Below are 16,833 nucleotides of genomic sequence, written 5' to 3' on the forward strand. Positions count from 1 at the left end.
GAGACACATTTTAAAGCTTTCAAGAGGGAGTTTGCAGGTTAATCTATGACACACTGCAAGAGAGAAAGACAGCCACACCCAGATTTTATGAGCTGTAGTCAGCATGTAGATTAACAGAGTCGTGCTGCTTTCTGATACCAAAAGAGTCATCTGACTTACAGGAAATAGGAGTGCTCAGATTCATGTCTGTGTGTCTACCTGGAAGTTGGTCTTTTTGAGGGAAGCCCCTGCATCCACCAGCAATCGACACACGGTGTGCTGCTTCTCTGAGGCCGCTTTGTGCAAGGCAGTGTCCCCTCTACACACACACACACACACACACACACACACACACACACACAAAAAAACAAACACACACACACACACACACACACACACACACACACAGACATACATACGGTGAAGTCCCAGTGATCAGATAAGGTCATGTAAAAGTTTACAACTCATATCAATTATCATAATCTGCAAATAAAAGTCTGGAAAAGCAGGATTGTTGCAACATTCCCACCTGTACTTGATCATGGTGACTTGTTATGTAAGAGTGACCGGTGTTTGGACTTTGAACTCTGGTGCTTAAGATCTGCTGGTACTACAGTAATTGTAAACCCATGACACACCACTGAACCCTGTACACCTAGACTGGTTTGACTTCCCTTTACTGGCCATGTTTGGGTCACAGTCATCGGCTGGTATTTATCATTAAAACAACTGTGGCTTCTGTTCCCTGTTCCTTCCCAAGTACTCGCTTGTTTGCTGTGCACAAAGTTCAAACTGGACTGAGTAAAGAAAAACATTCAGGTTTGCTGCATGCTCTGCCTTGATTGCAGAAAAGGACTTCCAAGGGCCTTGGTTACGCCAGGTGTTTATTCTTTTTTTTTTAGTGCCTCATGTGTAAACCTTTGCATAGAATTCACAGTAAAAGATGGTATACAAATAGAGCTTACAAAATTGGTGAGTACAGAATTTTTCAGCTGAATAAAACCATGTGTATGCCAGATCTGCGCACCTGCCCTTCTTACATTCCAATCCTCTCACCTCACCTAATCTCTGCCCAAGACATGCCTGTTTTGAATATACAACTGACTGTAAAACAACAATGGTGAAAGCATCTAAAAAACAAAACAAAACAAAAAAACGGTGTGGCAAAGTGCCACAGTGCAGAGGGCTCAGAATTATGCACAGAATCGCTGTGCAATGAGAAAGCTGCTGCCACTGTCCCTGTATCTGGGATTTTGCCAGCATTGAGGCAACTCCGATTTAATTTCAGGCGATCATGATAAGTAGCTGTCTTAAAATGTAAAGACAAAGAGCAAAAAGATGAAAAAAACACTGACAGACCTCAGTCATTAACTTGACATGAAACTTGCTGTTTCATGTCAAAATAGCTGCTGCGAAAAAGGTCCGTTTTATAACCAAACCACACTTGTCACTTTATTTCATAACACAATTTCCAAATTTCCAAGCAGGCTGGACATACATGATGTATCAGTGTTTATTTGTTCATTTATTTACAGACTGTGATGATGGTGAAATGGGTAAGTGTGAGCACTCCACCGTCTCAACAGCAACTGGATCCAGAATAAATAATAATAAATAAATCCTGAGGTTTGTTCAATGGCCCACTTCACAGAGCATACTGCTTTATTTCAGACTTATTTGGCATGTATTAGGTCAATATAAATAATTAATAAAATAAAAACGACATTATAGTATAAGATGTTACAAAGTAGTAAAGAGCTAAAGTTAAAACTGCATACATATCGACAATACTGTTAATTTTGAACAATGCGAACTGAATGATGTCATTTTGAACCATGGTTACTCTCCCTGATCAGATATTTGATATTTTGTGTTCTTTTTGGTGATTTGTGGATTAAAAAATATATATTCCTGATAAAGCTTGGTTTTATGAGAAACAAAACTAACAATAGCAAACATACTTCTCTCTGTCTGTCAAATCCAGAAGCACTTTGGAGCCTGGAGGGGAGAAACAAAGAGAAGACACTATTTATTTAATTATATTTGCCTTTAATGTTCCAGAGAAAACCTGAAACAAAAATAAAGTGATAGCTGTAGCATTTTCAAATATCATTATTTAATTCTCCAATTAGCTGTGATGCCTTATTGTATCATTTGTAAAGATGCATTCATGGTTGATTCATCATGTTCTGCCTCCCAGTCTTAGTGAATGTAGTTTTACAGTAATGACACGTACATAAACACATTCTGTACCCTATGCACACGCTCACCCTGTTGCAGTATGTAGCTGACAAGTTGTGTGTGTCCATTCTGGGAAGCCATATGTAATGCTGAGCAGCCTCGTGAGTCCCTAACCAGCAAACTGACCCCGCGACACACACACTCTGACAGCTGGGGGGCAGAGAGAGAGTGAGAGAGTGAGAGAGAGAGAGAGAGAGAGAGAGAGAGTGAGTGTGAGAGAGAGAGAGAAAGAGAGGGAGAGGAAGTGTTCATGAAGATGCCAATAAATATATGTGACATTAACTGGATCACCGTTTAACAAAGTAAAATGATATTCTGCAAGATGTTCATGAACAAGGGATTACTGATCTTTTTAAAAGGTGTTTTTATTTTCTTAGCAGAGTCTAAACCTGCAGCCTGAGGGCAACAGCTCAGTGTGATGCTTCAGGGGATGGGGAGAGTCATCTAAAATTTTTGGCGGCCATGCATTCAACTGCTTTGTCATGGCGACAGACAGGACAGTTGGGTTTGTCTGCTCCCTGTGACTGACAGCTCTAGAAAGCTTGGTATTGTTCTTGGCATTCAAGTATTTAAAACCACATCACAATGTGTAAAGTAAATAAACCTTCAATTAGGGATTGGTATTCTCTGCTTTTTTGTGGGTGGCACTCTCTATGTCTTTCCTATTTATTTGAGGATTTTTTTTTTTTCCAGGAAAGAGCCACCAGACACTGGGTGTTTTCAATAACAAATATAAAAGCTTTCATAAACTGAACATATGTTGAACCTATCATAGCTCAACAGTAGTAACACAGATGATGAAAATGTTATTATTACTTTAATTTGTAAAGACAAGATATTGCCCAGGTAGCCAATTACAATGATGCCTAAGTTAGACACAATGATATCATACAGTAGTTGTGTGTGTCAAAAAAATTCAGAGTGTGTTACCATAGAAAGATCCCCAGAGCAGGCAGCCGTCAACAATGCTGTGAAACAAAGACACACACATAGGTCTCTGGACTTTCCACATCACACACAGTCATTTTCTATTCAAACTGTAAACACAGTAACTTCCCTTTTCCTGCACATCCTGGCATGTGTTTGTTGTTCTAATACAGTAGAATCTGCACCGCTATCCAGCTGATCACTGAACTCATTTTGTGGATATTCACATTTTATGTCTGTGCAAAAAACATGAACCAAAGTGACCTATTACTTTGTTTAACCAGGGTTTTTGTGTTTCCACCATTACTGGAGTTTCTTCTCTCATTTATTATAACACAACATTTTGTCTCATTGGCTCATGTTTGTCCCGTAAGGCTGGGTCTGACCTATTTGTAGCTCCACTTTATCATTTATCATTCATAGACTGCGGCTTTAGCCAATATTGGCAGAGCCAATACTCTCTTGACCTTTAATCAACTCTTTACTGCCCTACAAAGCCCAGAACCCGCATGATTAGTCAAGCTGAAAACTTCAGTGGCACCAACAAACAGATTGATAGCACAGATAATGGTGCATCTGCCAGTTTCAGAAAGAAAAATGGTGCCTTTGGTGCCTTTTAATGCATCTTAAAACTGAATAAATCATCAATTTAAGAACCTGGCAAAACCAACCTGCTATCAACTGACCTTACAGGTGACATTTTTGAAATTATAAATGAGCCACAACAGGAAAAAGAGAGTAGGAAATTAATTTTTAAGGGGCTCAATTATTGTCAAATTGTGTTAGGTAAAGCAGATATGATGGAAAAAAGCTTATTTTGCACATTGTACACTGTACCTGGTTGCTTAGTCTCAGAGTGAACAAGTTTTTATGATGTTATTTAGTATCATTTATGTGTCAGGTAGATTGTCTTGTTTACCTTTCTAGGGTTATATACATGTCGAGGTAGAGTAGCCTATATAAAACACAGAAGTGAAAATACACACACACACGGCCTGTGAGGCATGTTGCAATGTAGATGTGAGTGACTATGACGACACTACAAGTCTAGTCTCTTTTAGGGTGGGGCTCAATTTTATGCTTTGGAGAGTCCCGAAAATTACAATTAGTCATCCGGAGGGTTTGGGGGAAAAAAACCCGTTGATCCCCAATTGTTCTCCAAAACGTCCCTACAGAGATGAAAAGAAACGTCCTACAATCTCCGGATGCACGGATGGGATGATTAAGGAACTGAAACTTATTCTGAAAAGCTGCAAACGTCTGCAAAGCGTCTATGAGGCCTTCAGGGTATTTCAGGGTTTTTACTCAGCAGGGGGAAAAGAGACGCTGCTCTGAGGTCACTGATATTTTTCAAACGTGTCTCAACAAATAACTAAACTAATTTTAACCTGTTGACTTAGCATGCAGGAGTGTGTGTGTGTGTGTGTGTGTGTGTGTGTGTATTCTACCTTGTTCCTCTGGAGTCAGTGGAGCGCTACAGAGAGGAATTAGACAGAATTGCTATTATGACACTATGATTAGTAAAGCATTTATAAACAACACTTTTGCAACAAACAAAAACCTAGTGGTAAATGCACAGAAGGACATGTGTAATATTTATAAACATGATGTGAACATGTATTCTGGATTTTGGAGAGCATGCTAAACAATGCTTTCCAAAATGTTATTTATAAATGTTAAATATATCTTTGTATGTGCTTACGAAATATTATTATGTGTTAAAGATAACCTGATATTAACTGGTGCAACTAACAGACTAAATTATGCAACCAGTGAAGTACAGAGTTATACAATATGATAAAATTAAAAAGACACATTTGGTTCATATGTAGCTATGAGTCATCATGTATGCATGATGACCTACATGCATATCAGTGTGTCCATCTGTGTGTTGTGTGTGTGCATTTTATCTGAATACACATCCAGTTTGTCATGAGTTACCGTGTGCGTGTGTGTGCGCACGCATGTGTGTCTGTGTGTGCGCGCGCATGTGTGTGTGCAGTATCTTCGGTTTTGTGCTTTCTTACCCTGCAGTAGGTTCCACTACCAGGTCAGGCATCCCAGTTGATGAGCTCTGGCTCACCGTTGGTCCCTCGTGGTCCAGGATGAACACCTCATCCTGGCAGATCTCCGTCACAAAGTGAAGGTGTTCCTACACACACACACACACACACACACATGATATTAGCAGGATAATCAGCAATAATCAGTTGTTTGACTAATAAGGGCCTGATATTTGGGTCCAGTCGTGTCTGCTTTGTCACAGCATCACTCAATCTACAGTAGAAGAGGAGCGTCCCCTACCTGAGCCTTGTCGATGCGGTAAAAGCGGTCGGCTGACGTGGCTGTGGAGCAGAGAAACAGGTTTTACTGGAAGTCAACAGGATAAGTCACAGTCAGTCAATCATGTTGTATGGGATGTAGTGATCATGATCTGCCAATGCAGAAGTGCAGAATTTAATCCAGTAAAACCAAGTTGCTTATCTCACGTTTTCTCTTGTTTGGACTGTGGAGATGTTTTTTGGTGTACTTAAGTGAAGTGGAATAACAAAAAAATGTAACTGAATTAACAGTGTCTGTCTGTATTCCTATTTGCATTGAAAAGTTAGCAGTTGCTATCATTTTCCTCCGCAGAGACAACCAGGTTTATAAATGTCAATATGGCTAATATTACTGACTGTGCTCTGGATGAGAATCTAAGAGGGAGATGAATGTCTGCTGTGCTGAAATGCTTTACCCACTTCACCCCATCGCTCCCTGTTTATTTACATAATCTCTAGTTTTTGCATACTTTGGTGAGGAGTCAAAACAACAGCGGCTATAAAAAGAATTCAGCCCCCTTGATGTCTGTGCACTTTTTCTTGTGAAACAAAGTTAGTTGAAAATTGATTTATATGAGGGGCTTCCAGCCATACCTACAGTAACAACAGGAGCTGGGAAAACTGCCATTATGTTCCCAGTCTCTGGAAGAAGCTCCCCAACCATAGCCAAGTTTAAATCAGGTATTAAGACTTTTATTTTCTCCAGAGCTTTTACCTAGTTATTTTTTTCTCCTTGACTTTTATCTACTTTTATGTATAAATGTGTTCCACTGGAACTGGGCCGCATTTGTGTGGGTCTGTATGTCTATTTTAATCTTACTGGAAAGCACATTGAGATGTATTCTGTATATGAAATGTGCTATACAAATAAAAATTGATTTGATTTGATTGACTGATTGATACTTCATGTTAAAATCATAGTTAGTTTACATACTTTGGCATACAGTATTTAATACTTATGTTACATAATGATGACATCTGGTTTCAACTCTTGCAAAAAGTATCTGTATGTCACTCACAGTCCAGGAAGCTCCAGTTGGGAGACAGTCTGCTGCTTGAACTGGTCCTTGGAACACCCCGACTCTCATCCTGCAAACAGAGAAAGAGTTCATTTAGCTTTTGGCCTCTCCTCATTGAGGAAGTGTATAGAGTTGAGAAAGTCTTCATAATATGTAGGGAAAAATAGAGAGACAGAGAGAAAGCAAGACAAGAAAAAAACATGAGTTAAAAAAGAGCAAAAGAAACAGAAAAAGCAATTTAATGACAATCATGACACACTGCATACTGTAATAGAAAATGGGATTAAGTTGATATGCTTGTTTGTCTAAAAGCTGGATATCTGCCAGACAAGATATTTCCTCTAATAGAGTGACAGAGGCTCCTCTTTCATTACAGCTACTTACATCTCTGTTAAAGCAATTTCAGATATCTTACCAGAGAAATAATTCCAGTGCAGTGAAGGAGGATTTTAGTTACTCTAAAACCTGCAATTTTATTTTCTTTTTTCATTTATTTGTTTATTTATGTATTGTAGTTTCATTTTTCATTTAAAGGCATGGATGTGTCCAAGAGTTTCCTCCATCATCATCATGTCTTTAGTATCACATGAATAAATGCCCTTTCAGAGGCTGTTCTACTGTGACAAGTGTATCATTTTGTGAGAAACACTGAATCCTTGCACCTATTTTTTTTTGTTTGTTTGTTTGTTTTTTGTTTGTTTGTTTTTTGGGGAGGGAGGTGGGAACATAAAAAATGCTCAAAATGTCAACATTTAAAATACCATTTTAGATGAACACTATAACAAATCCAGAAAGTACATTTCTGCAGAAAGACACCCAGAAATTGAATACCTGGTAATGCACTCTGTGGCCAGTAGATGGCGCCTGGTGAATGTCCTAGTAAGCATAGCAGATAAGTGTCAAGGTTAATATACAACCAAAGCATTTCCATAAAGAATTTGCACCGGTCTTAGCTTTGTTAGTGAACAGGACATGAAAAAACATCTTCCCAAATCTTTTGATGGATTAAAGTCACATCCAGTAACACATTAATGATTATTATGAGGAGACAGAAGCAGAGGAGGAAGAAGGAGGCACAGAGGAGAAAAAATAACAAGTTGAAAGTGATGGGTTTAATGATGATGATGATGATGAAGACTATAAGGCTCACCTCTTGTAATCTGTCGATGTAAAGTCTACAAGTCTCCAGGTCACAGTCCCCCCTCACCACCACAATGCCCACTGGGATGGCTGAGGCGTGCGCGCACACACACACACACACACACACACACACACACACACACACACACAATGCGAATTTGTACCAGTAATGGTATTAGCAGGATAAACTTCGTTTCAGTCCTGTTGTAGCAGCTGCATCACACACACTTACAGATGTCTCGTAGTCGCTCTTTGTCGTACTGCAGTCTGTCGTACTCCTGGAGGCTGATCCGGTTCACTCTGAGGCGAAGACGATCTGGAACTGCATGAGGACTGCAAAACACATGCAAGAATACACACACACACACACACACACACACACACACACACACACACACACAAACATTCATGCAAGCAGGCACACAGCCCAGACATGCACAAACATATGAAGATAAGGACACGCATTTCCACACACAAATACATGCATGCACGCACGCACACACGCACACACACACATCATGTATAACAGCTCTCTCATCAAAATCTCATCCAATTTCGGTGCCTTGTTTCTTTGATGCTAACAGAGACGGTCTCTCCGGACCTTCCAGAGCTGTATATCTAAGAAAGTTTTGGACACTTCTAATTACCGCCCAGTAACACTGGGCTCACACTGTCTGACATCTGCTCGCTAAATATAGTTCCAGTCAATAAGCAAAGTTATGCTTTTTTGGATTTTGCACAGAAGCAATTTTTTACTTCAAGGAAAAACTTGCAAGCAGAGATTTACAAATGTTTGAAAAAGTTGTAAGATGTAGGGCTTTGCTATCTTCTTGCAACACAAATGATTCAGTTTGAGGTTGTGGGGGGGTAACATTTTGAGGCAGTGTCACTGAGCGATATTGCCTTAAAAGGATAGTTCACCCATTTTGAAAAAATAGATATACATTTCACTTCCTCCTTAGCTGCAAGTTAGGTGGACTTCCTCAAGCTCAAATCGTCACTTTTCAAAACTAAAATGCACATGTGACTATTTAATGCACATGGGTGGTAGTTTTGCTCATATTATTTCCTGGTATTAACATCTGAAAAAAATTGATTTAATTCTGCACTTTTTGTATCACTTGGTGCCAGAGGAGAAAAAATGTTATCCAGGGGGAAGTCCACCTCAATGGCAGTTAGCATTTGGAGCATCCAGCCAGTATCCAATAACAATGAGAGGAAGACAGCACCACTACTGCCCTATATAACAGCTATGGGGAATTGCATTAACAACAGATTTTTCAAAATGGATGAATTATCCCTTTAAGCACAGATGAAGATTGATGAAAATCAATGTTAACATGGTGGCTGATAATCAACAAAAGTACACTGACAAAATACTGTTGTTTAGACAGTAACTGCTGGCAAAATTGCCCATTTCTCTACCTCAAAATCGTACCTTCATGGCGCAATCTATCACCACATAATAATCAGTTATTTTAAAAGATGAATTCAGTTACGTTCATGGTTTGACCACTGTCGAGCTGAATACAACTAATGAGGTGGCACATGTCCATTTTGCCCCTAGAAAGTGAAAAAATCAAAGCAATTGAGGACTTTGGATGATACTGAGTTGCAACCTGATGCAGAACAGTGATTGGAAAATAGCTGCTTGGGAAGAGGAGGAGCTTCGACATCCAGTGAACACAAAGGATCGGTGCAGGTTTAAGAGTGCAGTTAAGGGTAAGGTTGAGGGTGAATGGAGAACAGTGGGGAAAGACACAGAGACGAGTGGCAGAAGCACATTGAGAAGTGAGAAGGCTGCAGCATGCCGCCATACACTCGGTCTCAATCCCTCTCTCCAAGTCCTCTTACTGCGTACACGACAAAAACACACACATTCAACGTCACACTACACAACTAGGGTTTGACCAATAATGCATCTTTACTAATAATAATGATAATAATAAAACCTATTCCTACATAATTGTGTGGAAGCTAGTCAAAATGTTACATTACAATTACAATTCAGTTTAAAAGCTTCCCATAGACTGCCAGAGTAGTGTTGATCAGCTCTATGGTAAATATGTATTTATCAAACAACTGCTTCCTATAATCATACCAGAGGTGGATGACAGACAGGACCTGAGTTTTAATAAAAAGCCAAAATATTGGTCTAACCCTAGACATAACATGACACAACACCACCAACTCTCTCCTACACACACACACACACACACACACACACACATACACATACAGACAAAGGGCTGAGGTACTTACACAGAGAAGGAGTCAGGGGGAGCAGAGAGGCGGCGCAGATCAGCTGCACACACCTTCTGAATACTACGGCCGCACGCACACATACACACACACACACACAAAGAGGAGAGGAAGAGAAAGGAGGAATGTATGGTAAAGAGGAAAGGAAATGAGGGAGGGAGAGGAAATGAGGGGAGGAGAGGAAATGAGGAGAAGAGAGGAGAGGAAACAAGAAGAAGAGGAAACAAGCAGAGGAAGGGAGAGGAGAGGAGAGGAGAGGAAACAAGGAGAAGCAAGGAAAGGAAACAAGGAGAGAAGACGAGGAGAGCAGAGGAAAGAAAACGAGGAGAGGAAACGAGAAGAGGAGAGGGGAGGGGAGACAAGGTAAACAAAAGGAATAAATAATTGGAAAGGTTGCGGACGTGTTGAGGGAGAAGAGAAGGAAGAATGAAAGGAATATAAGACAAAAAGGGACAGGAGGGAGAGACAGATGGAGAAAAGCCCAAAGGTAAATAGACACACACAGATATAGATAGCATCGAGTACAGTAGCATAGCAGGTCATCGTGCATAAACACTAGTAACTGCAGCTAATAGTGCTCGCTCGCTCTCTTCCTTTCTCATACGCACACAGAAATACTGTAGCTGGTAGATTATCACACATAGAGCTACTTGAAATAGATACATAGATAAACACAAAGAAATATTAGTGTGGCAGGGGTGGAGGAGACAGACAACAGTTAGTAGCAACAGAGTTTCAGACACACTTTATAGTGCAGGCAACAACTAGGACTGCACTGCTGCTGCTTCATCCCTGAGAGAAATCATCAGACTTATATTTGAGTCTTTTTTTCCTTAGCTGTCATATGGCGCAGATGGCGCCCAGGAATAGGAAAAAAGGAGGGGAAAATATTAGATGTCAATATGTCAAGTAGATAAAACCTCAAGCTCTTGTTTTGATCAATCTGAGCAGAAGATATATTTCCTTCCCACGTTTTTGGGAGAGAAAATCTATCTTCTGGCATGAGCTGAAGAGAGATGTAGGACATTTAGAGGGCTGAATGTCAGCTCCTGCTTAACAGATTGAATGACTCACGCGGTGTAACCCAGGCATTTAAAACACTGCTGGCCTACTTCCGGAGTGTGTGTGTTTTGTGTCTGCGTGTGTGCGAGAGTGCGAGTGTGACTCACTCGTTAAGCAGGGGTACAGAGGTGCGTCTCTTGCTCTTCTGGACCATGTTGGCCTGATTTCGGAGAGAGATGCGGAGAGTGGAGGGAGCCAGCCGACAAGGCTCACCGTCCACCTACACACACACACACACACACACACACAAACATGAATGCACATGAACACACAAGCATGACTCTTGGGACACAATCCACAATCAAACAGATTCTGTGTGTTTCTTTGCTCTTCAGTGTTTTTCTTCTAATATTGTAATCGTGATCATTTTAAGCAACATTTTGGACAACCCAGTTGGAGTTTTACCGAAACACAGTCCAAGACCATTGGGCACTTTTGAATGTAACAACCATCAAGGCTGAAAAGAGCGATTGCTCCTCTAAACTCTTGAACAACCTCCCAGAGGAGGTCAGGCTACTCAGCTTGGTGACCCCTTTTAAATCCCTTTGAAAAACATATTTTCAGTCTTGCTTAACTTAATCTGTTGCAGAGTGATATTGGTTTTATGGCTGTTTTATGTCTTTGGGCCTACACTCTTTCCTCTGAACACAACTGCACACTTAGACACATAAATACTGTATGTACAGTATGGCCTTCTCTAGTCCTGGCAATGTGAATATCATGTACATTTTGCAGTCCGTAATGTATCAGCAAACACATTTGTTTGCTAAATGTTCCCATATTCATTCCATGTAAATTCATTCCTACTGTAAATATTTCATTCAGTGGTATATTTTTACTAATTTTTTCCTGTACTGAGTATTGCTGTTAGTTTACATAGCCTTGTATTTCTCTAACTCACATTATTCATCTGTTGTCTCATATTTAATATAAACTGACATTTTTATTCCATTTTCCTTGCTGCATTCCACAGGCTTTTTTCACAGCAGCCATTCTGACATGCACAGCAGGGTGAACACAGGTGTTACTGATGTCATTCATTAAGGTTCTATGCCATTCAGGTCGAACAGAGCCAGGGTCCTGGTGCTGTTCATGCTGCCTCACTGGAAACACTCTGCTGCACTTAAATGGAACAAAACCTTAATTAATGTTAATACTAACACCTTTGTTTACCTGCTATTTCATGTCAAATTGCAGTTGTGAAAAAGGTCAAATTATTATTTTACCACTGCAACATCTGAATTTCCTAATTTTGCAAAGAAAACTGTCAAATCCATTCAGTCAGTAAAGGACTAACATCTTGGACAATGGTACATGCCAATGCGTGCACTCACTTGAACAGGTACAGTCTTGAAGGTAGTGAGGATGACTTCTCTGCACTGGTGCAGTCTCTCTCCGTGACCCCCCACCTGCAGTGCTGCCTGGAGGACAGGAGGGGAAATCACACCAGGGATTAGCAGCAGGACCCGTTCATCACATGAGGACGCTCAACCTTGTTCCCTTTCCCTTGGTTCTGTCTCTGTCTTTCAATTCCTTTTGCTTTATTCACTTTTTATCTTTTCAGTTGCTCTTTCTTGCACTTCATCCTGCTCTATCCCCTCCTCCTCCTCCTGCTCTCCCCCTTTTATATCTTTATCTTTCCTGTTCCGTCTCTCACCAGTGAGGCCATGGTGAAGCCGATAACCTCGATGCAGCCGTCATCGTGGCGCTGTGGTTCAAAGTCCCGGTGGTCACCTGTGTTCCCCCATGGCATAGTGCCAGCACAGTACCTAGACAAACACAGACATGCCAGTTTAATGCTGTGGAACACCCACACATCATTTCAATTTACTGATATACAGGGCTGATATTGGCTGGATGTTGACATGTCGGTGTCGTGAAGGTGAAGGTTCCATCAAGACCACAAATAGTGATAATGTTTTTATCATTAGCTTAGTCTCAGATATAATTCCAGTGTGATGTGGAACCATTTTACTCACCAGCACCAATGAAACCTGTCTCACCCTACTTTAAAAACCTGCTAATCCATCAGAATTTCATTAGTTTGGTTTTAGTGTCCCACGATGACCTAAATGCTCTTTCAGAGGCTTTTCTACCTAAACAAAAATAAAACTCTGGGGGGACATTGAACCAATGGAAAATATTGTTTTTTAGACATAAAAATAGCCAAACTGAATATGTTGAATATTGGCACAAAATTTATCTTCAATACAAGACCGATATCAGCCTGATATGTCAGTTTGCTCTCAATTGAAATAAAGCACTTATGAAAAGGACAAAATCCAAGACACAGCACAAAGTGTAAATTCATTTAATTTGCACCCTAGCATACTTTCCTTCTAGTCCTGAAAATCTCAGATTCAGGACTTTCACATATTAAATATTTAGGGACAGAGGAGTACCACAGCAACATCATCCATAGTGCAACTAAATCGTACACAATCAGACAATCAGTGGCTCTCTGTGTTCACTCACCTGGGAATGTTTAAAAACACAATGCACTGGAATTTCAGCTCCTGGATCTTAGGAGTTAGATCGGTGCCATCACACTGAGTGAGAAAAAGAGAGAGAGAGTGAGAGAGTGAGAGGGACAGAGAGATGTGCTCTTTAGTTTCGGTCTGTGGTTCACATTGTGCAGCATGGGAACCACCAGGGGGCAGACAGTGTGCATGATGTAGGTCTGATGACTTAAAATGACATGTAACTTTTAAATGTGAATGGGACCTATTTACATTTTAAATGTTAGTATAAGACAGAAGTAGGGAAGGAGGTAGCAGCACAGGACAATCAAGCGGAGGCGTAGGGGGCAAAACTAGCGCACCCAAAGCACACTGCTCAGGGATTTATTTGCTTTATTCATGCTCTAGTTAAATCTTAAATCCTTATTTTTGTCACTGCATTGCTTCCAGTTTGTAGCCTTGTGCAGGATCACAAGGCCACATTTTATATGACCAACTATCAAGGTCATTTAAATCTGACAAACATCAGCAAGGTAATTTTCACTGGTGAGGGAAAAACAGTAAAAACAATAACACCTTAATTAAGTCAACATGTGATACTTTATTAATCCCTGTTGGGAGATTCTCCTTTCATAGCAGAGGTCATAGGTCAAGGTCGACTACAGACCAGCACCCGTGAAGCTGGTAGGGATTCAGTGACTGTCTCAACAACAACTGGGCAGGGTGCATGTTGAAAGTCTCTTTAATCACCACCCCTACCCACCCCACTGCCCAAACATGTCGACATTGAAAATAACTGAGACTGAGCGAATGTGTGTTAACACTCACCACCACTCTGACGTGCTTGGACAAATCCCTGGAGCTTCTCTGGAGGAAATCTGAGAACGCAGCCTGCTCACAGCCACACACACACACACACACACACACACACACACACACACACACACACACACACGCACACACCGAGGCACAAATACACCATGTATAAACACAGAAAAAAAAAGACCCCAATCAAACAGAATTACAGTTCATTACATTTCCCTCATTAAAAAGAGATAACTCCCCTCCACACTTCCTCTTCTCCTCCCACCCATCCCTTTCCTTCTACCATCTCCCATTCTTAACAGGGGATCTGCTGGCTTCAGAACGCCAAATTTAAGACCCCATAAGACCTTTTTAATGCCCCAGATTTGAATTGAAGACCAATTAAAATCCAAAATGTAAAAACAAAGCTGGCAAAAGCAGTGAATTTTCTGATTAAGCACAGCTAATGAAAGTCCTGGAACTAAAAAAAAAAGGCCAGTATTGAGGCTCTGCTATGTATGGTTATACATGATGAGAATCAACATTTTAATATGGCCTGGGTTGAAATTAACCTATCCCTTAGGGACCCTTAATCTTAACTACTCTCCCTCTTAGGCGGTAGTTCTTTCTCTTCTCCTTCATTCACCCCCTCAATCTCTTTGTCTTGTCTCCTCTAGCGCCTCCATCTTTTCTCCTTGTTTTTTCTCTCTGGTTACTGCATCTTCTTTGCTCCTCTCTGCTGTATCACTTTTTATTTTCTCTCTTCACTCTCATGTCCATCCTCACTGCCTTTCCTCTCTCCCTTCATTCAGGCAGAACTTGAACACCTGCCACTGTAGGTGTGTGCATGTGTGTATGCATTTATGTGTGTATGTATGAGTATCTGTCACACTGAAAGAGAGACGGAGGAATTTGGGCTGTGTGAGATTGTGTGTGAGCATGCTGATGTATGCATGTACTCAGTCAAGTAGGACACTCACTCCTGCATAGAACATCTTGTTGCGGAAGCGACTGTTAAACTTCTCTGGGTTGGCCTCTGGAAAGACACAAACACCGATGCAGGGAAAGAGAAGAACGTATTTTGTCAAAATTACAATTTAGTAAAAAGTAGTAACTTAAACCCGTGGTGGATGATGGTTATTATGTGGTTTAGAGAATTTCTCTGACCTCTGGACTCGTGGAACTCCAATGTGACGTGAGCGTCGAAGCCCAGACTGAAGTAGTTGTTGAACACATTTAGAGGCAGCTGGGGGCACAGAAGAAAATGACAAAATTACTTTACATATATTATATACATCTTCATATCACAATCATAAACATCCCTCTGTAATGCTGTGAGTGCTACAAATTCACAGATCCAAATCTGCATAGTCCTTACATATGTTATCTGCATTTGCATCTTAAATATATTTGATGTTATGAGTATTTTTGAGCTGAATAATTTCTTACAAGTGGGAAAACATGTCTGCCAAGACATTTTCTCTACTGCCATCTGTACTGATGACACATGACACACATGACACACTTTTCACACATCATGTCCATAAACTTGATATATTTGTTTTCCTTGTTCCAACATTCCTTCTCGTTTGCTTATATTGCACACTCTTGATATTTTTGATCATTTCTTACTTATTTTACAATGAATGCATCTCATTTCTTGGTGTATGTTCATATTGTGCTTATTTTCCATAATTTATTCTTTATTTCAGTTAAATGCTAGAACAGATATATTTCATTTATTGACAAGTTAAAAATGTCAGCTGTTCACTAACCCCCTCTATTCTTAAACTTGAATTTAAGTTCTATTTTTCTTTGCTGTATTGCCTTAGTATTTCCTGCTGTTGCAGGAGTCAAATTTCTCCAGAAGGATCTTAGCTATTTCATTTTATTTTAGATGAAGACGGAAACTGAGCTCATAACCCGCTATTATATCCTGATGCCCTAACCTTTGGGCCCTGACTCCAACATGACCTCTGACCTTCTGCGTGCCCTCCTCAGGCTGGGCGGGGCTCTTCTCTACCAGGAGATTCCACCTGTCCAGCTGGACCACCGAACCGTCCTCCACATGACACAAAACCTTGGACACCGGCTCATCTGTGTAACCCTGAAGAGAGAGAGGGAAAAAATAGTACTACAGAACATATACACATTCAGTTCGAGTTAATCCCATTTACCCCGATATAGAAAAATTACATATAAATAAATAAGGGACCAAAATAAAACAAAAATAATCAAGACTAACAAAAAGTTAGGAAGAGGTTTAAAAAAATAAATAAATAAGGGCTTAATTTGCTGTTTAAAATTATACTGTGTATGGTTGAACTTATGGTTATGGTTGAACTGTTTAATATTGCTATTTATCCCAATATGACTCATGTATGGAAAATCAGATGTTAAAAAAAGCACACTGAAGTTAATGACAATGTCAAGTATAATGTCAAAGAAAACTAAAATTTTCAAATATTCATTCATTTTCAAAAAGCTTATACCAGGTAACTTTCAAATAATATTCCTTAAAATGTTTCATGCCTAATTTTGGATTGAGTAAAAACAAAAAAAATTGTTATCATCAGTTTGAACAGTTTTGTGTATCATGACAATATCCCAAATCATGTT

The 16,833-nt window shown here is 40.1% G+C and overlaps 1 protein-coding gene across 3 annotated transcripts in view; it reads right to left on the bottom strand.

Annotated features, from left to right (window-relative positions):
* The window catches only part of dgki (diacylglycerol kinase, iota), a 36,554-nt gene that overhangs the window by 7,508 nt on the left and 12,213 nt on the right, over positions 1–16,833 (bottom strand). For 2 of the 3 annotated variants that reach the window (XM_030045677.1, XM_030045675.1), the window contains exons 11-29: positions 16,196–16,321; positions 15,382–15,460; positions 15,195–15,250; positions 14,239–14,301; positions 13,427–13,500; positions 12,609–12,720; positions 12,286–12,372; positions 11,059–11,171; positions 7,860–7,960; positions 7,638–7,717; positions 7,319–7,363; positions 6,488–6,557; positions 5,452–5,492; positions 5,175–5,299; positions 4,596–4,621; positions 3,151–3,188; positions 2,250–2,370; positions 1,941–1,977; positions 199–298 (exon numbers count right to left, since the gene is read on the bottom strand). In XM_030045677.1, the coding sequence (XP_029901537.1) occupies positions 199–298; positions 1,941–1,977; positions 2,250–2,370; positions 3,151–3,188; positions 4,596–4,621; positions 5,175–5,299; positions 5,452–5,492; positions 6,488–6,557; positions 7,319–7,363; positions 7,638–7,717; positions 7,860–7,960; positions 11,059–11,171; positions 12,286–12,372; positions 12,609–12,720; positions 13,427–13,500; positions 14,239–14,301; positions 15,195–15,250; positions 15,382–15,460; positions 16,196–16,321 (1,494 nt within the window). Of the gene's footprint in view, positions 1–198; positions 299–1,940; positions 1,978–2,249; positions 2,371–3,150; positions 3,189–4,595; positions 4,622–5,174; positions 5,300–5,451; positions 5,493–6,487; positions 6,558–7,318; positions 7,364–7,637; positions 7,718–7,859; positions 7,961–9,889; positions 9,953–11,058; positions 11,172–12,285; positions 12,373–12,608; positions 12,721–13,426; positions 13,501–14,238; positions 14,302–15,194; positions 15,251–15,381; positions 15,461–16,195; positions 16,322–16,833 lie in introns of all 3 variants that reach the window. The other variant, XM_030045676.1, reaches the window with a different exon arrangement.

This window comes from Myripristis murdjan, chromosome 23 (assembly GCF_902150065.1).
Source record: "Myripristis murdjan chromosome 23, fMyrMur1.1, whole genome shotgun sequence".
Taxonomy (NCBI): domain Eukaryota; kingdom Metazoa; phylum Chordata; class Actinopteri; order Holocentriformes; family Holocentridae; genus Myripristis; species Myripristis murdjan.